The following is a 27,830-nucleotide window of genomic DNA, read 5'->3' on the forward strand; positions in this document are numbered from 1 at the left end:
AGTGTGGCTGGAAGTCAGTTGTAGTTCTTGTGTTTCTGCTCGTTTCTTCACTTTTCTGTTCTTCTTTCTCTGTCCTTCAGTGATTCTGCTTATCAGGTGTTCATCAGTGTCTGAATTCACTCACTTCTTTTCATTCTCTCTGTCCAGTGGACTGTATTAGTGAACTAACATAGGAGATAGTCAATGAGGGTATAGGGTGTGATTTGGAACACAGTCTCTGAGTGTTGACTTTGAGACACTAGAGACAGAAGCAAAGAAATACCTAGAAGCAGCAGACAGGAAATTTATCAAAGTAGAGAAGTGAGGGACAGTGACAATGAAGGTAATTTAGTTGACATTTAGTTGAATTTAGTCTACAACAATAAGGTTCTTTTCTCTATATCAGAGCTAGAAAAACTCTCAAAATATGACCATGTCAAAAGTCTTGTGAATAGTGACTTCCAGGTTTTTATTAAATTGTATTATTATTATTTTTTTGTTTTCCTTTCTTCTCAGAGTGGAAAGTTAAAGCTAAACTTGTTTCAGGCAGCACTTCAATACAGAAGGGGACTTTTGGAAAGGGCTGAAAGTCTATCTGCAGGACTGAACCTATGCAGCAGTACACAGGAAAGAGAAAGAGAAATGTTTACTTTCTATAAATCACAACTTGGTAACTGGGCTCGTCCAGTTATCGTCTTACTCGGGTAAAATTAAAAGTTCTCTTTATATATATATATATATATATATATATATATATATATATATATATATATATAAACATTTTATACAAGAAGTCGATATGGCAATATCACTGTATGTTTTATATTGTGGATATTTTTTACATTGTATGTATTTATATGCGTTATTTGTCCAGAGCCATATACATTCCACTTTTTCCCACTGTTTATTTTCTTTCTCACTAATACACATTCATTAACATTAAATACCTTAATGCATGCTGTTCCTGTCTTCTGCGTATGGTTCGCTCAGATACTCTAAGCTGGACACGTGAATAACCACATATCCTGTAGTACTGTAGCGTAAGAGAGTCCACTGGAGGCGAGTGTAGTGAGAACCCAAGTGCAGTTTATTGTGAATAATCCAAAACATGAACAGGAACAGAAACACAGACGTGGCTTGGCTTGGCTTGGCTTGGCTTGGCTTTGACTTTGACTTTGACTTTGACTTGACGACTCACCGACAGCAGGTTACATTGACAATACATTACAAAGGAGCATGGGGAAGACAGTGGCTATAAATACAAGACATGACTAGAACATGAATAGAACACATGACTGGGACAACCAATGGGGAAGTGACACAAGGAACAAAAGAACCAATGACAGAACATGACTGAATACCACATGACCATAAACACCCAATGAGAACATGACACATGGACTAAGGGAGAACATGAGGATCAAGGGAAGCATGACACAACAAGCAACATAAATCAAACTACAAAATAAAAGACATGAAAACATAAACATGAACAAAACCAAAACACCCGTGACAAGCACTCAATCATCTCTAGTGGTATGTCGATCAAAGGACGTCCTGGTCCTTTAGTTGTCCTGTCCTTCACAAAAAGCTGGTTAGCTACTTCACTGAGGTTGGCGAAGACAACATTATTGATGTTACTGTTGGTCAAGTCCACAACCTATATGGCTTCTGAGTAAAAGAAAATCAATGGAGAATGAACTCTCATCAACTTGCTCTGCAATCATCATAAGGTCCTCCACAATTTCACCAACTACCTCAATTGTTGAAAGAATTCAGCATCTGTTCAGGGCATCACTTCTTTACCGTCGACTGTGAGTGGCGTCGCTTGTCAAAACAAACACGCCCCATAGCATAATCCACCCTTGACACGGATTGACAGGTTTCCAGGTAAGGCATCAGGAATGCAAATGCTATGGGAATTGCGATTCCATTTGAGTTTAGGCTGGCTTCACACGTGATGCTGAGAAAATGAAAAAAAGCAGACATGGTAACTGACATTGATATTTAAATATGACAGAGTCATAACTCATAAGACGTGGGAAACATACTGGGAAATGGACTTTGCTTTTCCATTTGAAATTTGGCTGTCATTGTGGATTCATGTAAACGAAAATGTAAACTCTAATGCGCAATTTGCAATTTAGTTTGAATAAAGTCTGGAATATCATTCCATACATTTCACGCTGAAATGCATCACAATATGTAAGTGAAGTCTGTCGCAACTTCCATTTCAGTGTCGACTTTAGTCACTGGAGCTTCAGCTTTTGCTGGTATCATAATCAAAGTCCCTTTCAAGGTGTCAGAGTCACTGTCTGCCTCACCGTCCCTGAGCTCCATTTCCCAGCATCCCTCCTGTTTCCACACCAGTACCAGCTCATCAACTCCTCGTTTCACAGATTCCCTGCACCTGCACATCATTCCCTGCTCTCACTATTAATGTCCTCTTCTCCTGCACTACCTTGTCAGGTCTCATCAGCTACTACAACAACGTCATTGTCTACTCTTATGTCAAGCTCCACAACCCTCTTACCTGTGATCTACTTACCTGTTGTTCCCGTTAACCGTCCTAGTTCTCCTCAGCTCCTGTTCTCCTTCACTCCACGCTCCTCGGCTGCCACTGTATCTCCTGGGAAAACACAAAGACTGCATCACACACAGATAAGTCATACTAAGAAATTCCCTCTCCCTGCCTGCTTACCTGGACTGTTATCACTGCTGTGTTGTCTTCATCTCTGTTCAATAAACCTGCTGTTGATTGTATCGCTTACCTCGTCTGTGTGCTTACACAAGGAAAGTCAGTTTATTTACAACACTTTCAGGCAGCCTTTTCACTCATGCAAGATCGATCCTTTCTGTTTGGATGGGGGAATACACTGAAAAACTGCTGGCCAAATTCATATTTTAATATATTTCAAAGCAATAAAAAAGCAATAAAATCCATAAATGTTGTTTCTGATGCTCAAATAACATTAAAGTGTTCATTTTAGGTTTGTCCAGCCAATGCACCTCTCAAAACTGTTTCTATGGATATCTAAAAGCAGCTTCAGTGACACGAAGACTCAAGCTTTACTCTGACAGGACTGATTTCCTCTTCCTCCTGGTGTGACGTCTCTCAGCGTCTCTCCGTCACTTATGAAGGTCACGTGATCACACTGTGATGCTGCTGTCAAAGGTTCACGCGTTTGGTTTTCACACTTACTGTGAAAGAAAAGAGGAAAACAAGTACTGTTTGTAACCCTGTTTAGAAACATGATGCATTCAAGAACAAGGCCGCAAAATAAAATAACTTTTAGACATTCAGATGAATCAATTCTGCTTCATCAGCATGTTTTAAGTTCATTGTTTAACTTCTATTGCTATTAATCAATCAGTGAATTGGAGGTTTATCAGATGCACAGTTGGTGATGCTGGTGATGAAATGTGTTTTTTACATCACTGTCACTGCAATAGCTTCCAGTGTTTTACAATCCCGCCTCCATCAGTTCCCATTCCAGGATAGATGGTCTGTATATGCAAATTAAAGTATAGTCATTCAAGCTATTATTTTCTCTCTCTCAAGATCAGGTTCCTCGTCATCACTGTCTGTATAAAACTGAATGAATATAGATATTCCCAAGTTTGAAAACATTATTACATAAGCATCTTTATGGATTGATGTAAAGTTTCTCTCAGTTTAACCTTTATGTCTTTAGTCTGGTGTTATCAGATAAAACTCTTCTTCTACCGTCAGAACTATAGTTGAGGTGTCAACCTCAAATTAAAATATAATGTGTTAATCACGTGTCATTCAGTGTGAAAACATCAAAACTGGTTCCACCCTGATCGTTTGTAGTGCTGTTTCTGGTCATGGGTGTTGGTGAAACGGGTAAGAGCTTGATTTTATAACAATTCTGTCAAATATCTTAAGTGTGGGGGATTTATAGGAGATTGGTTGGGGCTAGTTGTCACAGGGCTGTGTCTCAGTAACTATATGGTTTAAAATCAAAAGACCAATAGCACAAAAATGTGTTTTCTCCAGCAGTATTTGGTGTTATTGACAAACACCTCGATAAAAATCCACTTGAATATTTTACACAATAGATAACTGTATAATGAAGGCTGCTGTCAATCAAAACGGGGTGAGGAAAGATGTTGGACAGTTTTGAACTCGTAGTGCAAAAATGACTGCTGCTGTCATTTTCATGGATTAAAAAAAAAGTATTATATTGATTTCTGTGTGCTTTATACAAAGAACTAGGGTTTATTTCTCTTTTGGTTCATTCTCTGTTCAATCTCAAAATGGATAGTGCTCGATTTTCACTGACAAGAAAGAGGAAGATCAGGGCCTGTTGATACATTAGGTGAACTACCCACTAGTAAATGTGCAGCTATAGTCAAGAAACTATAGCTGCACTTTTTTTTTTTTTTTTTTAAGTTGAGCTAGTGTCTTCATCTTTATGTCCAAGAATAGCGTGACACCGCATTGTGTGATTATTTTAAAATATAAAAATTATCCACTGTTCATTTGTTGTAGGAGTTGCTATGGTAACGTCAGTCAGAATGGCTCCTCCTCTTCCTCTGATCTTTCTGCTCATGATTCACGGTGAGTCGATGCAACACTTCAGAAACGCTCAAGAGAAACTGGATATTGCATTTTTATGCATATGCTGAATAAAAGGATGAATTCTGTGTTTCAGGGGTTTCTAGTGCTGACTGGGGTGTGAGTTACAGTTCTTCACACATCTGTGCACTAAAGGACTCATCAGTGATAATGAACTGCACTTATACATACCCTACTGGACATCAGATCAAGAGAGTGTTCTGGACCAAAACAAAAGATAAAAAGGAAACAGAAGAGTTTCCAGATCTGTCTAATGACACTGAATACAGTCAGAGGCTTCAGTATCTGGGAGATAAACAGCAGAACTGCACCATCAGACTGAGTCATGTGACACTGAAGGATTCACACATGTACTATTTCAGATTCACCACTGATAAAGATGGTAAATGGATTGGTAAAATAGGAGTGACTCTTACTGTTACAGGTGACTTTCATGAGGTTTCTCTCTTCTTCTGTGCATTATGTTGAATAATAATCAGTGTATGACAGCAGCACTAGATATAATGTGTGTGTTGTGTTCAGATCTTCAGGTGGAGTCTCCTGAGAGAGTGACAGAGGGAGATTCAGTCCGTCTGACATGTAAAAGCAGCTGCAATCTGACTGACAGAGCAACATTCATCTGGTACAGAAACTCACAGAAGATATTAAATGAGAGTAACAAACTCAACTTCAAGTCAGTCAGAAGAGAGGATGCAGGCAGATATAGCTGTGCTGTACACGGACATAATCACATCTCTCCTGCTGTTCAGCTCAATGTCACGTGTGAGTACAGATTCATTAGTTCTTTTTAAAAACTGAAGATTGTGTTTGAATGAGATTATTCAAAGATTTAATTTGTCTGTATTAGACCCTCCCAGGAATGTCTCAGTGTTGATAAATGGATCTGGTGAAATAGTGTCAGGAGATTCAGTGACTCTGATCTGCAGCAGTGATTCAAACCCTCCTGCTCTGAACTTCAGCTGGTTTAAGGAGAATGAAAGCTCAGCTGTTGGATCTGGACAGAGTTTCAGTGCACTACAGAGTGGACGCTTCTACTGTCAGGCTCACAATCAACATGGATCTCAGAGATCAGACGCTGTAACTGTGACTGTTAAAGGTAGAGCAGCTCATTTACTTGCATTACTCTTTCTAAAGTGAAGAAAATGAATCTGTTCAGATGTTTTACTCTTTTGTAGGACATCTGGTGATATTATACATATCCATTGGAGTGGTTTGTGGAGCTGCAGTGATCATCATGATGCTGGTTTGGTAAGATATGTGTCTGTGGTACTATGTAGTGTGTGTGAATGAGTGACTGAGTCAGAAGGTTGTGAATTCAGTGAGACGTCATGATGAATGTGAGCCAAAGCAAAATTTCCAATTTCTCATCCTCTCTTTCCACACTGACAGCTACTCAGTTAGTTATTGAATGAGGAAGTCTGAAGCTCACATCTTTACTGCAGTAAATCCTGAAGATACACCAGATTTCATAATAATTAATACATAATTGTGTATTAAACATCACATAAGTTCTGATTGGTTGTAATTGTGTCAAATCATTGTCTTTAAAGGGGAATCAGGAGGATGAAAAAGAGAAATGACACACAGGAGTCTCAGGTGAGAAAAAAATGTATTTGGTTATCAGTAGTTTACTGATCAGGTACATTATTTTGTAACTAAAAGTTAAACTTTAAATGTAGTTGTGTCTTTATTTAATGAGTTTTTTTTATATAGTGTTTTTTTTTTTTTTTTTAATGGCACAGATGGTTGATTCCAGACCTCATCATGACAGACACAAAGCTTGTGATGTTGAATTGAGTAATCCTGTGTATGAGAATGTAACGGTAAATGTTTTAACTGAGGATTTCCTACACTTTTACTCAAACAGAATGAAACGCTCCTCAATGTCAGTGTGAAAATATCAAATGTCTTTTGATTAAGCATATGGAAATTTAAATAACACAGTCCTGTTTTTACTTTGTCTCTTCATTCATAAAGGCTGATCAACTTGATGATTGTAAACCCGAACTGAACTCATCTGTGTATGAAAATCTTCCAGTAAGTAAAAATACCTACAAGACAGAGAAAAACTATTATTCTTTCATCATGACTGATGTTCTTGATGCTTTTGTTTAAACATCATTATTAATGTTTTCACTTTCTTTCTTTCTTTATTTCTTTCTTTAATCAGCAGAACAACAAGAGACTGTAATGTTTTGAACACACAAATATATTACAGCCTTTATGCATCTCTTTGTGGGCGGAGCCCTGAATGATTGACAGGAGTGATGTGATGACACGTGACTGAAGTAATTTGAGGATCATGTTAATCAAACAAAAAAAGACAAAGAGAAAATCACTTACTGCTCTTGACTGATTAACTTATGTAGTTTTAATTGATTAATCTGTATGTCATTTTAACAATGAAGATTATCCAATGTTATTTTAAATTTAATTACTTTCTTTTTTCAGTTTATTACCTGAATACTGTTAAACCTATACCTGAAAAATAAATATTTCATTTGTGTCTTTATTCAATTGAATTTATTTGTGCTATTCTTAGTCATTTGTTTATTTGTTCTTATTTAATACTGTTTACGTCTTTTAAATTCAATTTACCATTTGAAATCAAGCTTCCTTGTGCTGTGTGTGTGAGTTATTGCAACAAAATTACCCCACTGAAAAAAACAAATACATTGTGTTAGCAAATATTTGTGAGATAATTGTAATTGTAATTGATCATTATTTATATATGAATAAAAGCTTAAAAGCATAATATAAAGTGATCTCTTCAGAAGAAATTTTTTGATTGTCTAGACTTTCAATGGATGGACAAAAAACAGAAATAATATTGAAAGTACAGTTGGGAAAATGTACTTATAACTACATTAGTAATATAATTTAATCAAATCAAATATAATTAGGGCCCAAGCCACTAATGGAGCGAAGGGCCCTCTTGATCTGCTAAGGATTATTAGGGCCAAAGCCAAATGGCTGAAGGCCCTATTGTTTTCTTTAGGATTATTATATATATTTTTTTTCTAAGTTTTTGGGGATTTTGGGGCCCTTAACATGCTCAAACTCTGAAATTCTGCACACAGGTCAGAATCCGCGGCCATCAGGGCCGGGCAGAAGCTGGTACCCGGGCGTGGCAGGGGGGCTTGACAGCGCCCCCTTGAACGGGGTCCGAAATCATGGTCTATATAATCAAACAGACCTCATCGGGCCGAACAACTTTCATGCTCTAAGTTATACGTCACCTCAACAGGAAGTCAGCTATTATGGGTTGTTTGAAAAATGCATGCTCTGGAATTTGATACTCCTAAGCAATTAATCCGATCACCACCAAACTTGGTCAGCATGAAGACAAGACGTTGAAAAGGGAAACAGGAAGTGTGTTATAAATTCTGCATACATTGATTGATCTATATGAAACTTCACAAGTGTGTTGGTTGTAGTAGTCCGATCACATGGATGTGACTATTGTGAGTCAAAGTTATACTGCCACCAACTGGCAGCAAGAAGTGTATCACTTTTAAAATGCTTTGAGATCACCTTCTTATTTTTACCCGATTTGTTTCAAACTTCATCACAATAGTGTCAAAACATGGCAGATTTAGACCTGTTAATGTATTTGTCATATCTTAAATATTGTTGCCATGGCAACACGTCAAACTTTTATAATATTCTTGGGCATATTTGAGGCTCTTAACATGCTTCAAATTTGGATGAAACTCGACACACACATCAATATTGTCATACAGTAGGTATGGGCAAAGCCTTAGAAACGGGCGAGGAGCAGGGGCTCTACAGCGCCACCTTTTGACAAAAGTGGGGGGGTTAGTTTAACCTACAGTCACCAAACTCGGTACACTTATTGTTCTTATTAAGCTGGACAACTTTCTAATTTACAGTCATTAGCTCTGACCAACAGGAAGTCAGATATTTTGGTTTGAATGTGGATTTTTTTTTGAATAAACAGGCTCTGAATTTTAATTAACTACTTCTAGGGGGTTTATTTAATTCAGACCAAACATTTTTTACCATGGTGCTAAGACATTGAAGATGTTAAATTGAGAATGGATAATGGATATCTCGAACTGTGTTGCCATGGTGATATATTGAAGTAATGTCAAAAAAGGAAACAGAATGACTCATATTTTCTATAAAAAAACACTGTACACAATTAATGTGTATATAGAATAATACAAATGTTTGAAATAAACACATTTTATTATTTTTTTTCCAATTCAAAAAGCATGTGTAAGTTAAAAATAGGCAGATTAATTATAATTGATTGAAAAATGGATTAATGTCATACATAGAGTAACAACTAGAGGGCAGCATATACCTATTTTTAAACAGTGTTGTATAAATCAAGCACTACATCAATTGTTGCAGGTATATTTAAAAATGTATTAAAGACTACTTTATGTCACAATTTAGATGTTTTTTGTTTGTTTGTTTAAAATGATCTTCTCAGTCTCTCTCTCTCTCTCTCTCTCTCTCTCTCTCTCTCTCCTCCCCCATACTACCTCAGGTTCATTCGGGTGTGTGTGTGTGTGGGGGGCGGGGTTGTTTGGGGGGTGTCTGTGTGTGGGTCTCTGTCAGTGTCACTGTCTGTGTATATCTCTCTCCCTGTGTTATGTGTATGTGTGCATTACAGTCTTAATTTTTTCTAAACGTTTGAGTTACAGTTATTTTTTACAATTACAGTTAGAATTTTTAAATTAATTATTTATTGATATAATTCAAATGTATTAAAAACCCGTTTCAGTAAAATATCACATGATTATAAAAGTGGCTGTTTAAAATAAACTTGCATAAGTGAGCAGAAAAATCTAGACATGTACCTTACTATTACCTGAGACTGACATTAAAATTGTATTTGCAGGTTCTGTGATTTGGCTCTATTTATTAATTTTTTCATTTTATTTTTTTATCTTATACCACACATATTAAAATTAAATGAAAGCATGCTTTTGGTGCATAAGATTGGTGAACAAACAACAGCTCAGGGAGGTAAAAAAACACATGAAGAGAAGTGTGAGATTTATACAAGCATCAGCAATCACAGACATTCGCATTAAGGCTGGATTAGTTTTTTCAGAGCACCGTGGAATTTGCACAAATAACATTATGTAATTTGGTCTAGAATTTTTATGGGGTTGTCGGAAGCTGAGTTCAGACTGCACGATTTTCAAAGTAGTCGGGTCACTGTTCTTTTCACACTGCATGACTATCTTGGCCAGCATTCAGTCGCTGCTGTGTTCAAACTGCACAATGTATCGGCGACAGAAGGTTTCACTGCATGACTTTACAATAGGAAGAATCGCAGACAACTCTGTCTGACACGCAAACTATGTTTCACAACCAAACACACGCGAGATGTGACAAGGAAACAATGCAAGACCGGAGTTCTCACGTGAGACTGGGTTTATTATTAAAAACGGTAGCCCGCAAGAAGCTTGCAATACGAATTGCCTGTGTGCTGATTTGCAGCGAAAACAAGAAAAAGAAAAGAAGAATATGGAGGAGGAAATGGTTGGGGAGACTGTGGATTGTGTGTTCTGCAATGAGAGTTGGAGGTAAATACATAACTTTTCAATGTGCTGCTGTTGCAGATGGTCAAGCAAATGTTTGTGCTTTGGTTCTGTTTGATAGAATTGTAATGTTTATGAGTACAAAGCCATGCTTGCTGATATTGTGGTCTATAACTCCTCCCCGAACTCCCCGCTGCTCTGTATCTTGCTCTCTCATTGGCTGTCAGTCATTGCTGATGTAGTTTTCAGTCAGAACACTTTTCACACAGCAGGATTTTGAATCGCCGACAGGTCCAGATATTTAGCATGCCAAATATCTCACGGGCGTCGGCGACTCGTCAGCGATTCTCTCAGATCGCGTCTTTGCTCATTCACACTGCTTGATTGTCACTCACGTGAACGAGCACCGATTTGCCTGTGATTTCGGGCATTTGTCTGCGATTTCACAAAACCTGCCGGCGAGTCAAAATCGAGGCTAAAATCATGCAGTCTAAACTCGCCATGAGAAAAAAACCCAGACATTTCAGATTATGGTGATATTCTGCACTCATTTGAAATTGACATAACATTCTGTGACGTGAAAGTCATCTCAATTTAAACGATCTCATGCATGTGGCTTTTGTGGTTTGTCATCATAGGAGCATCAGCCACTGCACTAAATGTGGTGTGAAATTGACATAGTCCTTTTATGTTTAACTGTTTTAAATGCCCATTGCCCGCCGTGTACAGTTGACCTGAAGCCACCGGGCTTTGGCCCGTCATCGCTGCTCGCAGCTATATTTATTTTTTTATTTTTTATTTTATTTTTTTCGTCTTCCGGGGCTTTTTGGGGGCCTTAACATGCTCAAAAACTCTTGAAAATTGGCACACACATTGGAATCTGCGGCCATTAGGACGCCGCAGAGGCTGGTACCCGGGCATGGCAGGGGATTTTTGATATCTCGAACGGTTTGGCCATGGCGAGGCAACGAATTTATGGCGAGAAAAGGGAAACAGGAAATGTGTTATAATGTCTCCATACATTGATTGATGTTAATGAAACTTCAGCTGTGTGTTCGTTGTAGGAGCCCGATCACATGGATGTGACTATTGTGAGTCAAAGTTATAGTGCCACCAACTGGCAGCAAGAAGTGTGTCACTTTCAAAATGCATTGAGTTCACTCTGTTATTTTTACTTGATTTGCTTCAAACTTCATCAGTGTAATGTCAATACACAGCAGATGTAGACCTGTGACAGGATTTTTGATATTTTAAATATTGTTGCCATGGCAACACATCAAACTTTAATCATATTCTGGAATGTTTTTGAGGCTCTTAACATGCTTCAAATTGCATGAAACTTGACACACACATCAATATTGTCAACCAGTAGACATGAACAAAGCCATAGAAATGGGTGTGGTGGTAGCGCCACCTTTTGACAAAAGTGGGGGGGTTCGTTTTTTCCTACAGTCACCAAAATCGGTACACATATTGTTCTCATCATGCCGGACAATTTTCTAATTTGCATTCATTAGCTCCAACCAACAGGAAGTCAGCTATTTTGGTTTGAATGTTAATTTTTTTTTTAAAAAACAGACTATGAATTTTATACTACTGCTCCTACAGGGTTTATACAATTTACACCAAACTTTTTTAACTTGGTGCTAACACATTGAAGTTGTTTAATAGCAAATGGATTTTGGATATCTCAAACGGTTTGGCCGTGGTGAGGCAACAAATTTATAGCAAGTAAAGGGTTTTAAGTGTTAAAGTGTTTTAACTTCTGCATATATTAATTGATTTTGATGAAACTTCGGCTGTGTCTTCATTGTACAAGGGCCCGCCATCGCTGCTCGCAGCTATATTTATATTTAGGATTACTATTTAAAAAGTCTACTCCAACTGACCTATTTTTTAAAGCATTCAAAGCACACTCTTTAAGAAATACAATAAAACTCCTCTGTATATTTTTGCAGTAGTATACTTTATTTCAATGCACTAAAATCAATTTAAGTATTAGTGGTATTTAGTATACTTTTTAACTGCACTGAAGTACTTCTGAAGTAGAAATATACTTTTAATCAGTGTATTTATAGTGTATAACTTTTACAATTTTGTTTAGCACAAAAAATAAGAATGTACTACAAACGTGCTTGCTTGTATTTAACCCTCTGGAGTCTGAGGCTGATTTGGGGCCTGGAGAAGTTTTGACATGCCCTGACATTTGTGCTTTTTTCAGTTGTTCATAAACATATAAATGACAAAAGTGTCATTACACTGTATTCAGCACAAACTAGGCTACCATAATATGTGAGGAACATGTATGTACATGTTTGTATTTTTGAAGGAATAACGTTTATGCGTGGTTATTGAAAAAACAAAAATATTAAGTCACTGAAATAAGGCCAAAAAAATAATATTAAATCTGTGTTCACAAGACTTCTGGGTATTGGAGATTATAGACTAGAGTTTTTGCTTCAAAATTATGTAAAAATTATCCTTCCTACTCAATATATTGATTTAGTTTTTGTAAGGCACTTTTTGTCAGGAAACACAGTATGCGTGGAGGCGTGAATCATCATGAATAATGGGTGATTCTCACCTGAGAAGACAAAAGAATCGCATAAAGAGCTCTAATGACCTGCATAATAATGAGCTCTTTCAGACAGGTAAGCTGTGAAAAAAAACCTGTGATCTCTGATGTCTCAAAGCTCATCATGGTGTAAATCAAACATACAGAAAAAACATCAATACTGTGAAATATTATTACAATTTAAAATAATGGTATTCTATTATATACTTTAAAATATAATGTATTTCTATGATGCAAAGTGTCTGAACAATTATGTTACCTCTATGGCATTTCATATAGACTTTTAGCTTAAAAGCATGCACATTTGGAGAAATATTGATGGATTCTCATATGTTTATGTCAGTTTTCTATACAGAGGAGTAATTATTCAATATTTACTGTCATCACTATGAGCCCTGGACACTGTGTTTTCAATTCATACTTGCAGCCAGAGGGCGCTCTGTGCACATTTAGTCCACAGATTATTGTGGACAAAGTTATAGCGCCACCAACTGGCAGCAGGAAGTGTGTTACTTTCAAAATGCTTTAAGATCACCCTCTAATTTTCACCCAATTTGCTTCAAACTTCATTAGAATAATGTCAAGACATAACGAATGTAGACCTGTAAAAACATTTTTAATATTTTTCAAACACTGTTACCATAGCAACAGATATCCCTCACTGTACTTGTTTTGACTATACTTGTGAGGACCAAATGTCCTCACTTATTTTGTGGAATACTTTCACAACCCCCTAGTGAGGACATTGACTGGTCCCCACTATTTTAAACGGCTTATAAATCAGTCAAAATATGTTTTTATTTAAATCTAGTGATGGTTACATGTTTCTGTGATGAACACAGAAACATGTGATGAAATTCAGAACCTCAACCGATGTAATTTTCCCAGGATGGTTATTTGGTTTTTTAATCCTGTTGATACTTTCCCATTGAAAACATACTACCACTTGTGTAGTCACGTGACTCTGTCCCGTCCAGTCAGCGGCATGGAAGCAACACGGAGGCGAACTCAAATGCCAAGTCAACACTCAGACAGCAGACGAGCCCCAAAGGGAGATCACTTGCACTTGCGTCTTCACTAATCTTTGTTAATTGTATGTTTTAAAGCTTGCAAGTTTGGACATTAAAGCGATTTTAGACCATTGTGTATCATTATATTGAGCTACTGCGCTGATGCATTGTGGCACACAAATACTCATACAGACAGTAGCTGCAAATCACGTGAAGCTTGTGCGCACAGAGAGGAGCACAGAAACTTGTTGTGTTTTTCTGTGATTTATCACTAAAGTAGCTTAGAAACTCAAAATATATTGCATGTATTTTTCTACTTTTGAAGTAATTACTTACAACTCACAGCTTTACAATTAATACAGAGATGGTATGTTTAATTTACACATGCAATCACTCTCATTAATGCATTCAAATAAATGTACTGATACTGTGCTAATGTATCTGTATCTGATTTACAACGAGCAGAAATCTAAGAAATGTTACGAGCCATAGATGAAATAACTGTGAGCTGTTATGTCAGAGCACTCTTTCATTAGGAAAAAATATCCCACCTTTAATAGTCAAGCATATTTACAGTACAAACCTTGTCAGTGAATTATGAGGGCACAAAAAAAGAACTATCACTCATTTATTGCAGTCAAGGTAAAATGTTCAATTAATCTAGATTTCGATTTTAGGTCATATCATCCAGCCCTAATGGAAGTGGTATGTTTCATTTGGTTTCTGATTATCCTGCTTGATCTTTGTTGTAATTGTTGCTTTTATGTCTGTTTTTATCCCAAAGTATGTGTATGGTGTCAGTTTGCTTTACTGTGTGGTTATTTTTGTCATTTTGCCCTTTTTGAGTTTTATTTTTGTCTTCTTCTGAATGTGTGTAGGTGAGAGCATTTTATAGAGTATTAGTATTTTATAGAGAATGTTAAGGGCAATTCACTTAAAGAGGGTGCTTATTATTTTCATATCAAGGGTGTTTTTTGTTTATCATTTTCTTTGTTTAATGTAAATTTTCTTTACTCAATGTATGTTTCATGCTCCTATTTGTCCTTTTTGCATTGTAACTGAACAGAAGAGAGAATGTTAAAGGGTTAGTTCACCCAAAAATGAAAATTCTGTCATTTATTACTCACCCTCATGCCATTCCACACCCATAAGACCTTTGTTACTCTTCGGAACACAAATTAAGATGATTCGGATCACGTGTCAAAGCGCCAAACTGCTGAAATCATGTGACTTTGGCGCACCGAACAGCTGATTTGATATGCTGATTCATAATGCTCCGAAGCTTCCTGAAGCAGTGTTTTGAAATCGGCCATCACTATATAAGTCGTTATTTTGTTTGGTTTTTTGGCGCAGCAAAAATATTCTCATCGCTTTATAATATTCATATTGAACCACTGTACTCACATGAACTGATTTAAATATGGTTTTAGTACCTTTATGGATCTTGAGAGAGGAAATGTCATTGCTCCCTATGCAGGCCTCACGGAGCCATCGGATTTCAACAAAAATATCTTAATTTGTGTTCCGAAGATTAACGAAGGTCTTACGGGTGTAGAACGGCATGAGGGTGAGTAATAAATGACAGAAATTTAATTTTTTGGTGAACTAACCCTTTAAGGGCAGTTCATGAAGGAGGCTGCTTGTTTGTGTTTTGTATTAGGAGAGGAGAGGAATAAAAAGATCCAGAGAAACCGCAGAAAGTGTTTCACAACTGGTGTTGCTGGCCGTGCATCACGCTTGGCATCGCAAGCCATCGGTTACACTGGTGATAAAATATATTTTTGACGTCACTGCCACTGCAATACCTTCCAGTGTTTTACAATACCAGATCCAGCAGTTCCCATCCGGATCACTTTTCTGCCTTTAGTCTAATGTCATCAGCTAAAACTCTTCTTCTGCCATCAGCACTATAGTTGAGGTGGCATAAGTTCATATTAAAATGTGTTAATCACGTGTCATTTAGTGTGAAAACGCCCATACTGATTCCACCCTGGTCATTTCTTGTGCTGGCACTGGTCGTGAGTGTTGGTGAAACAGGTAAGATCTTGATTTTATAACCGTTCTGTCAAATATCTTAAGTGTGGGGGATTTATGGGAGATTGGTTGGGGCTAGTTGTCACAGGGCTGTGTCTCAGTAATTATATGGTTTAAAATCAAAATTCCATTAGCACAAATATGTTTTCTCTTGCAGTGTTTTGTATGTTGTTCACAAACACCTTGATAAAAAATCCACTTTAATCTTTTACACAATAGATAACTATATAATAAAGGCTGATTATATAATGAAGGTTGCTGTCAATCAAAACGGGGCAGGGAAAGACGTTGGACATTTCCACACTCATGCAGTGCAAAAATGACTGTTGCTGTCATTTTCATGGATAAAATAACGTATTTTATTGATTTCTGTGTGCATTAAGCAAATAACTAGAGCTTATTTCTCTTTTGGTTTGTTCTCTGTTTAATCTCAAAGCGGATGGAGCTCAATTTTCAAGAAAGACAAGAAAGAGGAAGATAAGGTCACTGATGCTACATTAGTTGAACCACACACTAGCAAATGTGCATGCACAGCAATAGTCAAGATATAATGGGCTTATGTGTAGTTGAGCTAATGTCTTTATCTGTATGTCCAAGAATGGTATGACACATATAGTAGTGTAATGTCATTACAAATGCTGGAAGACACTAGGTAATGTGATGAACTTCAACAGTGTTCATTTAATAAGTGGTTCTAGTTGTTAGTTCCTTGTTCACTTTAGGGGTTAAGAGGGGTCAGGGGGCTAGAGAGTGCAGAGTGATTTCAAGAATGCGAGCAGCAATGCATTTTTTCCTCTTTTTCTTTTATGTACGGTGTGAGTTAGGGCCAAAACAGTAACCCTGCAGTTTTTTTTTTATTAATTAAAGGGATAGTTCACCCAAAAATGAAAATTACCCCAAGATTTACTCACCCTCAAGCCATCCTAGGTGTATATGACATTCTTCTCTCAGAGGAATACAATCAGAGTTATATTAAATAATGTCCAGGCTAATCCATGCTTTATAATGGGAGTGGGATGGTGGATGGTTGCCCAAAATTTGAAGTCCAAAAAATTGCACCCATCCATTCTAAAAGAAGTCCAACCAACACCGGGGGGTTAATAAAGGCCTTCTGAAGTGAAGTGATGTGTTTGTGTAAGAAAAATATCCATATTTAAAACTTTATAAACTGTAATCTCTAGCTTCCGCTAATTCCTGTGCATTCACAAGAGAGTGGCGCTTATGATGTAGCTTATACACTACCTCTCCCACCCCTCTAGAACCAAGCAGGCGTCCACCCAGTGGCAGTCAAGCTGTGCCCCAGGGCACTCGCGTGGATGGATTATTATATAAATGCTGCGATGCTGCACCTGGGCCGCTCTGCCTCAGAGCCCCGCCTATGCTGCCTACCTTCAGTTTGCTGGGGCTGTGGCCAGCCAAGCCATCTGATCAGACAGTGCCTCAGGATCAGCCAAATGTAGGGAAAGGCCCAGGGGCCCATGTAGACTGGGGGACACAGGCCCATAATACTTTTTCCCATACCTCCCCCTGGCTAAGGACGAGGGGCAGCGGGTGGAGGAAGGGGTTAGACTGCGACCTACAGAGAGTGTTTTGGTAGTGGGCTGGTCTTATGTTGGAAATTTCTGCCACATATCCATTATAGTGGCAGGAGTCACTTGCACAGCCCTTGTTGACAGTGGATTGAATGCAACCCTGGTTCATCCTGATCTTGTTCCAGTGGGGACAGCTTTGAAATCAACATCTGCTCATCTGAAAACTGTGACTAGTGACTTTGCGCCAATAAAAGGGAAAGGTCTCTTCCTGTTTGACATAGGGTGTCTGTCCGTGTCATTCCAGGCGTGGGTGGCTGAAGTGCAGGACCCCTGCATTCTGGGGCTAGATTTCTTGAGGGCCGTTGGCTGTGTGCTGGACCTATATAGAGACTCACTTACCCTCCCTGATGGACGTTTGGTGCAAATGAACAATCCTGCAAATAATCAACCAATGGACCCCGGCCTTGAGAGACATTTGGTCCAAAAAATGTGATGGCTTACATGAACAACAAAAAGTGCTGAAGTCTGAGGACTTTAAGGACATTTTTGCTCTCATGGAGAATGAAGTGGGCGTAACCACTTAGTGCAGCATGTTACTGACACAGGAGATGCCCACCAGATGAAAGTTAGGCCACGTCATATTCACTGGCCCGACGGGAAGCTGTGGATAAGGAGCAGCAGGAGATGCTGCAGGCGGGTATAGTTGAGCCCTCAGAGACCCAGTGGGCTTCAGCAGCTTCTCACTGCTATAGACTATTTTAGAAAGTGGCCTGAGGCCTATGCAATACCAAACCAGGAAGCAGAGACGGTGTCTAATGCACTGGTGGAGTGGATGTAGAGCAGGTTTGATATGGCAGAGGTCATCCATAGTTATCAGGGGAAGAATTTTGAACCCAAGCTGTTTGTGGCCATCAGTGGGATTGGGGCACTCACCTCCTTTTCATTCTCATGGCCTACAGATCTGCAGAACAGGACTCCACACTGTACACCCCCACTTTGCTTATGTTAGAGCATGAGCTTCGGAGTCATGAGCCTCCAGACAAGCCGGCTGTACCAGGTGAACTAGAGTATGCAAGGTGATTGCAGGGTTGGATGGAAACAACCCATGTGTTTGCTAGGGATCAATTGGAAAAGGCTGGCTTGAGACAAAAGAGGAACTATGATGTTAGAAGCAAGGGAAGGAACTTTAAGGCTGGTGAGTCAGTATGGGTGTACAGCCCAAAAAAAGAAAAGAGCTCCCCAAAGCTTGACTGCCACTGAGTGGGCCCCTGCTTGTTTCTAGAGGGGTGGGAGAGGTAGTGTATAAGGTGCAGATGCCGCCTAGAGGCAGGAAGGTAGCCCTGCATAGACATGCTGGTCCCGTAGAGAGGTAACCTGACAGTCTCTTTTTAAAAGAGAAAGTCCAACCCCCTTGCCTCACAAAACAACACTGACCCTATGCCTGTGCCCCACACCCCAGTTGTTCTTGAGTCCCCTGCCCTCAGCACACCACATTCAGCCATTTCCCTTCACTGTTTCCCATGCCCCAACCCCCCATCCCCTTGCAAGTACAGACATTCAGCCTGATATGCGGCCAAAGAGGCAGAGGCATCAGCCCGGGCACCTCAGAAATCAGAATCAAAAAGAGCTTTATTGCCAGGTATGTTTACACATACTAGGAATTTGTTTTAGTGACAGAAGCTTCACAGTGCAACAGAGTAACAGTGACAAGACAAGACACAGATAATAAAAAAAAGAATAGAATAATAATATACAATTATATAAGATAGACAAAGTGCAAAAAACAATATATAATATAGACAATTTGTATGTACAGTTATGATGTGTGCAAATTTGAAATATAAATAAGTATGTGTTATTAAGTAAATGTATAATAGTGTTGTGTGTTCCATGTTTGTCAAGTGTTCATGAGATGGATTGCCTGTTCTTGTGTCTGGTCGTTCTGGTGTTCAGGGCTCTGTAGCGTCGACCAGATGGCAACAGTACAAAGAGGGAGTGTGCTGGATGTGAGGGGTCCAGAGTGATTTTCTTTGCCCTTTTTCTCACTCTGGATAAGGACAGTTCTTGGAGAGTGGGCAAGGGTTGTATCGATGATTCGCTCAGCAGACCGGACTATCCAACATAGTCTTCTGAGGTCAGAATTGGTAGCTGAGCTGAACCAGACAGATATAGAAGTGCAAAGGATGGATTCAATGATGGCAGAGTAAAACTGTGTCAGTAGCTCCTGTGGCAGGTTGAACTTCCTCAGCTGGCAAAGGAAGTACAACCTCTGCTGGGCTTTTTTCACAATGGACAATGTGGTTGTCCCACTTCAAGTCATGGGAGATTGTGGTGCCCAGGAACCTGAATGACTCCACTGCAGTCACAGTGCTGTTCATGATGGTGAGTGGGGGGAGAGCAGGGGGGTTTCTCCTGAAGTCCTTCAGGAGCTTGACAGAGGGTCTTTAGAGGTGCAGTCGTTGGTGTAGAGGGAGAAGAGCAGTGGGGAGAGAACACAGCCCTGAGGGGCGCCGATGCTGATGGTGCGAGTGTTGGATGAGAATCTTCCCAGCCTCACTAGCTGCTGCCTGTCCATCAGGAAGCTGGTGATCCACTGACAGACAGAGGTGGGCACAGAGAGCTGAGTTAATTTAGGCTGGAGGAGTGATGGGATGATGGTGTTAAAAGCAGAGCTGAATTCCACAAACAGGATCCTCACATAAGTCCCTGGTCTGTCCAGATGCTGCAGAACATAATGCAGTCCCATATTGACTGCATCATTCACAGATCTGTTTGCTCGATAAGCAAACTACAGGGGGTCCAGTATGGGTCCAGTGATGTCCTTCAGATAAGCCAAAACCAGTCTTACAAATGATTTCATGGCCACAGACGTTAGAGCCACAGGTCTGTAGTCATTAAGACCAGTCATTTTGGGTTTCTTTGGGATGGGGATGATGGTGGAGCGTTTGAAGCATGATGGGACTTCGCACAGCTCCAGTGATCTGTTGAAGATCTGTGTGAAGATGGGGGCCAGCTGGTCAGCACAGGTTTTCAGACAGGCTGGTGAAACGCTGTCTGGGCCTGGTGCCTTTCTTCTCTTGTTCTTTCTGAAGACCTGGCGCGCATCATCTTCACTGAACTGAAGTGGAGGAGTGGGGGAGAGGGGGGTTGTTGGAGGTGTGAATGGTGTTTTTTCAAACCTGCAATAAAACTTGTTCAGATCGTCTGCCAGTTGTTGACTCTCCACAGAGCTGGGGGATGGTGTCTTGTAATTGGTGATGACTTTCAGACATTTCCACACTGAAGCCGTGTCATTAGAAGAGAACTGATTCTGAAGCTTATCAGAATAATTCCAACCTGTAAAGCCTGCTCTGTTTCAGTGGTCCATCTCTTTACAGTCTTTGTTACAGGTTAAGCTGATTTCAGTTTCTGCCTGTAGGTCGGTATGAGATGAACTAAACAGTGACCAGAGAGCCCCAAAGCTGCCCGTGGGACAGAGTGATATGCATCCTTTATTGCTGTGTAACAGTGATCCAGTGTATTACTGTCTCTGGTGGGACAAGTAACATGCTGTCTGTATTTTGAAAGTTCATGTGAGAGAATCGTTTTATTAAAGTCCCCGAGAATGATTAGAACAGAGTCAGGGTGTTGTTGCTCACTCTCTGTGATCATATCAGCGAGTATCTGTAAAGCCGAGGTCACGTGCGCTTGCGGAGGAATGTAGACGCTCACCAGAATGAACGAGCAAAACTCCCGCGGCAAATAGAACGGTTTGCAGTCAATGAAGAGTGTTTCAAGATCGGGACGGCACATCTTCTTTAACACAGTTACATCTGAACACCACCTTTCGTTGATGTAAAAGCACGTCCCACCACCGCATGATTTCCCCGTTGATTCTGCATCGCGATCTGATCTAAACAGCTGAAAGCCCAGCAGACTTACCACGCTGTCCGGAATGGCGTCGTTCAGCCAGGTTTCCGTGAAAAAAAAAAGACCTTGTTTGCCCCCTTGTGGATGAGGGTTCTTCTTATTAAGGGGAAGGAGGGCAGTGTAATGTCATTACAAATGCTGGAAGACACTAGTTAATGTGATGATGTTCAACAGTGTTCATTTAATAAGAAGTGGTTCTAGCTAGGGCTGGGCGATGTATCGAATGCTTTTGTCACGCGCATTTCTTCAGTAAAGCCGGTTCCCTGATTACCGCTAAATCGCCATCACCTGCTTTCAAATGGAGCGGCATTTAATAGACAGAGCCGTAGATCACTGATAAGCCACGCAATATCGCGTTCAATATCGACGGCGATACATATCGACTCTTTCTATTAAATGCCGCTCCATTTGAAAGCAGGTGATGGCGATTTTGTGGTAATCAGGGAACCGGCTTTACTGAAGAAATGCGCGTGACAAAAGCATTCGATACATCGCCCAGCCCTAGTTCTAGCTGTTAGTCCCTTGTTAACTTTAAGGGGTGGGGTTTTAAGGGGGGGGGGGGGGGGTCTTTAATAAAGACTCAGAATGAGAAAGAACCAGCCTGATTACTCCTAGTAGCGAAACGCTATGGTGTATTCGATTTAAAACATCTAATGCTGCAATGAGGCATGATAATAAATACGAGAATAAATAAAAGGGAGACAAAAACAATAAGACTTAAAATTTAAAAACAAGCCTCTGTACATTTGTTGTAGGTATTGGTAGTCAGACAGTAAGAATGGCTGCTCCTCTTCCTCTGATCTTTCTGCTCATGATTCACGGTGAGTCAATGCAACACTTCAGAACACAAGAAATTGGATACTACATTTTTGTGCACATTCAGCTGCTAAATTGTTCAGAATGAATTCTGTGTTTCAGAGGTTTCTAGTGCTGACTGGGGTGTGAGTTACAGTCCTTCACACATCTGTGCACTAAAGAACTCATCAGTGATAATGAACTGCACTTATACATACCCTACTGGACATCAGATCATGAAAGTCTTCTGGACAAAAACACTGGTAAAAGATAATGGAGAGTTTCCAGATCTGTCTGAGGACCCTGAATACAGTCAGAGGCTTCAGTATCTGGGAGATAAACAGCAGAACTGCACCATCAGACTGAATCATGTGACACTGAAGGATTCACACGTGTACTATTTCAGATTCATCACTAATAAACAGAAGATATGGATCTTCACTGATGAAGGAAAATGGCTGGGTAAACCAGGAGTGACTCTTAATGTCACAGGTGACTTTCATGAGGTTTCACTTATCTTCTGTTAGATAATAATCTGTGTATGACAGCAGCACTAGATATACTGTGTGTGTTGTTCAGATCTTCAGGTGGAGTCTCCTGAGAGAGTGACAGAGGGAGATTCAGTCCGTCTGACATGTAAAAGCAGCTGCACTCTGACTGACAGAGCAACATTCATCTGGTACAGAAACTCACAGCCATTAACTGAGAGAAGAGACAGAAACAATGAACTCCTGCTGCAGTCAGTCAGAAGAGAGGATGCAGGCAGATATAGCTGTGCTGTACATGGACACAATCACATCTCTCCTGCTGTTCAGCTCAATGTCATGTGTGAGTACAGATTCATTTGTTCTTTTTTAAAACTGGAGATTGTGTTTGAATGAGATTATTCAAAGATTTATTTTTTCTCTGTTTTAGACCCTCCCAGGAATGTCTCAGTCTCCATCATTCAGTCTGGTCAGATTTGGGCAGGAGATTCAGTGACTCTGATCTGCAGCAGTGATTCAAACCCTCCTGCTCTGAACTTCAGCTGGTTTAAGGAGAATGAAAGCTCAGCTGTTGGATCTGGACAGAGTTTCAGTGCACTACAGAGTGGACGCTTCTACTGTCAGGCTCACAATCAACATGGATCTCAGAGATCAGACGCTGTAACTGTGACTGTTAAAGGTAGAGCAGCTTATATACTTACTTTACTCTTTCTAAAGTGAAGCAAATGAATCAGTTCAGATGTTTTACTCTTTTGTAGGACTTCTGGTGATATTATATATGTCCATTGGAGTGGTTTGTGGAGCTGCATTGATCATTATGATGCTGATTTGGTAAGATATATGACTGTGGTACTATATAGTGTGTGTGAGTCAGAAGGTTGTGAATTGAGTGTGAGATGGTATGATGAACGTGAGTCAACGCAAAATTTCCAGTTTTCAATCCTCTCTTTCCACACTGACAGCTACTCAGTTGATTATTAAATGAGGAAGTCTGAAGCTCATATCATTACTGCAGTAAATCCTGATTTCATTACATTAATAATGGCCCATAGAGAAATCTCTTTACTCATAACTGTGAATTATAGAGATGCACCGATCGACCGGCCAGAGATCAGAATCAGCCGATTTTCTGCACGGTGATCGACCGATCAGTCTCACGTCTTTCCGATTCCGAGCCGATCCCCCTACTACATGCAGCTGTGAGCATGAGCGCGGCCACAACGTTGACGTCCCAGCTGTGCTCACGTTCACAGCCGCATGTAAACATGTCGCTGCCGTGGACGTTCTTCACTGTGAGTATAGAAGACACAAAGTTTGCAATTTGTAAAACTTGTAAGACTAAAGTAAACTGTGGGGAAACCACCACGAAAGAGCCCGGCACAACAAAACTAATAATATCAATTTTACAACTGATATTTGGACATCTAACATAAGCTTAATGTCAATGTTGAGCCTGACTGCTACCTGGGTGGACAAAGAGTTCCAGCGACAACAATTACTTTTGCACTGTCAAGAAATGTCAGGGTTTCATACTGCTGCCAACACAGCAACAACATTTGACATGATGTTGCAGCGGTGGGGTTTAGACAAGAAAGAGGGTTCATGTTGTGCTTCGAGACAATGGAAGAAACATAAGCAAAGGACTTGACGAAGGCAACCCGGCAAGTTTGCCCTGCATGGCACATACATTACAGCTTGTTGTGAATGAGCTGTCCCAGCGAAGCATCACTGAAGTGGTGGCAACTAAATAACTGCAGCAAGATGTTCTGATTAGATGGAATAGCAAAACCTATATGCTGCAATAGCTGGTAGAACAGATGTAACAGATGTAGGCTAGTAAGAGCCGTGTGTTTAAACCTCACTCCCCTGAACTCCAGAGGTGCTCTAGCGACTGATCCTTTAGCCTCCTTGTTAGAGCGCCCACCTCCCATGCGGACAGACCTGGGTTTGCGGACTAGTGGGGCTACACAGAGACGCACTTTGGGGGCATACGCTGCTGAACATGATCTGCCAGCCACACTCAACATGCATCAGTGGGGGCTTATTGAGGACAGCATAAGCCTGCTTGCAACTTTTGAGGAACTCACAAAGAAAACGATCTCCTCGACAGCAACAGCCGCTGACGTCATTCCAGCCATCACTGCACTTAAATGGCTTTTGGAGAGAAGGGCAGACACAGATCATGGAGTGGCCATTGCAAAAACCACAATCGTTTGACCGATCCTTCTTGTCTTTATTTATGCAAAAGGTACAAAAACGCTACTTTTCAGCAGAAGTTAAAGACCAAGTGACACACGCAATTTTGGCTATTCTGGAGGGGCACACCATGCACTTGATGAACCTGTTGGAGAAGTGTCTGCAGTATCTGATCCTGTCAAAGAAGCACCTGCAGCATAAAGGTCATGTAGTCTACTATTTTCAGGACATAATGAAATACTGAAGGAGAATGCTGAAGTGGAGCAATTTCTGGCTAGTCCCTTGTCTGTCCAGGTACAGAGTTACCTCTCCAAGTTGCCCAGCAACAGAAGCGAAAAGCATTGGCCTACTGGAGGATCAACAAAGTTCATTTCCCAGCACTTGCTCCACTTTCCCGAACCTACCTCTCTGCTCCATGTACCAGCATTAAAAGTGAGCACTTGTTTGGCTTGGCTGGAAATGTGATAGATGAAAGGAGAAATCGATTATTAGGTGACAAGGCAGAGATGGTTCTGTTTGTGAAGAAAACTTACCATTAATGCTCAAGTAATAGCATTTTGCCTATAAGTTGGCAACAAAGAAAAAGTGCTTTGTTATTTAATTATTACCCACTGACTGCACTATTATTGGGAAGAGTATTGTACACTTCAGTTTTGTCCATTCATAGGATCTTTGGTCAATTTATAAAGTTGTTTTGTTTTATGAAGTAGCTCATTTTCAGTTAACTGTTATTTCTACCTCTTTCCAGTCACAGAGGCCACATATACACTGCAGCTAAATTCGGTTGTTAGTTCACCTTTTAGTGCTTAATCACATTCTGTACACACACAGTACAGTAAAATACAGGTGTGACAACCTCGTTCTGCAACCACATTAACTCCTGAAAAATACAGGTAGTGACAACCGCATTAACAGAAATATGCAGTGTGTACGGAACCGAACCGAACTGAACAACTAGTTGTTAATCGGAGATGTGTCTCTCTTCTGTATGTGCGGTCAATCACAGGGAAAGCATGAGTCTTGACTCATTCGAGTTGCCAGATCTTGCTAGAAAAATCAGCGAACAAGAATAAGCCCATAATAAACCGAAATAAATCCAAATGCTTTATGCTGAAAATAAGACCAAAATATCACGATTCATGTCTGCTCATACTTTAATAACTCAATAAACCCGTTCGCTTTATGAGACAAGCTTAAACAACAATCCCAGATACGCTTATAATGAGTGATCATGCACAGAAAGACTGTGGCACTCTGTGTGAAACAGGCTGTACAAGCATAAACAAAACACGATGCCTCCTTCGACTGTGTTAGTGTGTTTAGTTAAATTGCTGAAAATAACAAGTGTTTTGTCACTTTAATATTACTTTGGTCACGATAACGATACCAAACACGAGAGATGTCAGAACGTCGCTGTGGTTTCCAAGCTGTCAATCATCGCATTTTCGAGAGCGAGTCGTGTTCCATACACAGATGTAATGATAATTTAGGGGATTCACTCCCGCATTTAAATGCGGTTGTCACTCCAGAAACTTACAGTGTCCACATGGCCAGACAGATCCTGTAACTTGGTGCAGTATGGGGGAAATTGCAATGTGTAATAATTTATTATTTATTTATAATTTATAATTTATAATTTATTATTTGTTCTCAAGAAAAGTACATTTTTGTTTGTATACGCTGTCAATTATAGTTCTTAGAAAGAAAATTTGAATCTGCAAAAAATGGTATCGGCAGGTCAGGCTTACAAAAAATCGGAAATGGCCAAAAAAATTGCAATTGGTGTATCTCTAGTGAATTAAACATCAAATAAGTTCTGATTGGTTGTAACTGTGTCAAATCATTGTCTTTAAAGGGGAATCATGTGGATGAAAAAGAGAAATGACACACAGGAGTCTCCGGTGAGAACAATTTATTTGGTTATCAGTAGTTAACTGATCAGGTAAATTAATTGATAATTAAAAGATTAAAAGCCTGAATGTAGTTGTGACTTTATCGAGTTTTTATAGAAATTATTTATTTTCTCTCTATTCTGTTTTTCTTAATGGCAAAGATGGTTCAATTCAGACCTCATCATGACAGCCACAAAGCTTGTGATGTTGAATTGTGTGAACATGGAAATGATAAATGTTCTAACTGAGGATTGCCCACACTTTTACCCTAAATTAATTAAATGCTCCTCAATGTCAGTGTGAAAATATCAAATTTCTTTTGACTAAGTAATTGGGAATTAAAATAACACAATCCTGTTTTTACTCTTCATTCTATTCATTCATAAAGGCTGCTCAACTCGGCTCTGAACTAGTCTGTGTATGAAAATCTTCCAGTAAGTAAGAAAACCCACAAGATAGACACAATATATTAGCCTTTCCTCATGACTAATGTTCTTGATGCTTTTATTTACATATTTCGCTATTAATATGTTTTCACTTTCTTTCTTTCTTTCTTAATCAGCATAACAAGAGGCTGTAATATTCTGAACACACAGCAAATACATTACAGACTTTATGGCTCTTTTTGTGGGTGGGGCCCTTAATGACTGACAGGAGTGCCGTGATGACCTGTGACTGAAGTCATTTGGGGATCATTTTATAGATGAATGGGCAAACATGGAAGTAAACAGTTAATGAATTGATATAAAAGTGTGTGATCACTTAAGGGCTTTTTTTATGTGTTTTGGAGCTTATTTACATTATTAGTGTTTTTAACCTTTAGTATCAGTAGGCTATTGATCTGTTTCAAATGAAATGCAGAAAAAATAAGGCTCTAGTTGTACGATTCCACAATTTTCTGTCTTTAAATACATCGGAATAACAGCATAACAAATATTAAAGAGCATTACATTGAGAGTTTGCTAGAGAAAAACAAACTATTTAGTCAAATTACTAATATAATAATTATAATACTAAACAAAATTATACAGCCGCAATCTTGCTGTTGATCGGAACAACAACATTTCAGTAAACAAGTCCTTAATATAGCAACTTACGTTTCAACTTGAAATTTGTCCATATTCCTCCTCCTCCGACGATGGCGACGAAAACAGTTCCAACAGAAGCAGCCACAGAAGCAACTCGTGAGTGACTAACCGAAACACAGGCTGAAAGCCGGACCGGAATAGTATTGGTGGAGCGGAGCAACAGACATTCCCCTCCCCGCTCAAAGCGTCATGTAATCCGCCCTTCGAGCT

General features: G+C 39.6%; 3 protein-coding genes and 1 long non-coding RNA gene across 7 annotated transcripts in view; 3 read left to right on the forward strand and 1 right to left on the reverse strand.

Moving 5' to 3' along the window:
- On the reverse strand, positions 1 to 27,761 carry LOC125271318. 2 transcript variants are annotated; one of them, XR_007185555.1, is made up of 3 exons: positions 27,630 to 27,761; positions 2,681 to 3,180; positions 1 to 2,608 (listed from the first exon to the last, which is right to left on the reverse strand). It is a non-coding gene; the product is annotated as an uncharacterized LOC125271318 (long non-coding RNA). The 2 variants fall into 2 exon arrangements; XR_007185556.1 differs by lacking the exon at positions 27,630 to 27,761 and having other exon boundaries at positions 1 to 1,650; positions 1,737 to 2,608; positions 2,681 to 4,358.
- LOC125271244 (polymeric immunoglobulin receptor-like) overlaps positions 1 to 27,830 on the forward strand; it is a 477,349-nt gene that overhangs the window by 325,514 nt on the left and 124,005 nt on the right. The window lies entirely within an intron of this gene.
- Positions 1 to 27,830, forward strand: part of LOC125271202 (sialoadhesin-like) — a 136,104-nt gene that overhangs the window by 24,398 nt on the left and 83,876 nt on the right. The gene's annotated exons all lie outside the window — the stretch shown is intronic.
- Positions 4,489 to 6,788, forward strand: LOC125271245 (B-cell receptor CD22-like). Its single transcript, XM_048195299.1, has 9 exons — positions 4,489 to 4,564; positions 4,659 to 5,006; positions 5,105 to 5,344; positions 5,430 to 5,678; positions 5,758 to 5,830; positions 6,133 to 6,178; positions 6,325 to 6,405; positions 6,560 to 6,619; positions 6,753 to 6,788. Exons 1-9 carry the CDS (start codon positions 4,504 to 4,506, stop codon positions 6,771 to 6,773), a joined length of 1,179 nt encoding a protein of 392 aa, XP_048051256.1. The 5' UTR covers positions 4,489 to 4,503; the 3' UTR covers positions 6,774 to 6,788.

This window comes from Megalobrama amblycephala, linkage group LG7, assembly GCF_018812025.1.
Source record: "Megalobrama amblycephala isolate DHTTF-2021 linkage group LG7, ASM1881202v1, whole genome shotgun sequence".
In the NCBI taxonomy this organism is placed as follows: Eukaryota; Metazoa; Chordata; class Actinopteri; order Cypriniformes; family Xenocyprididae; genus Megalobrama; species Megalobrama amblycephala.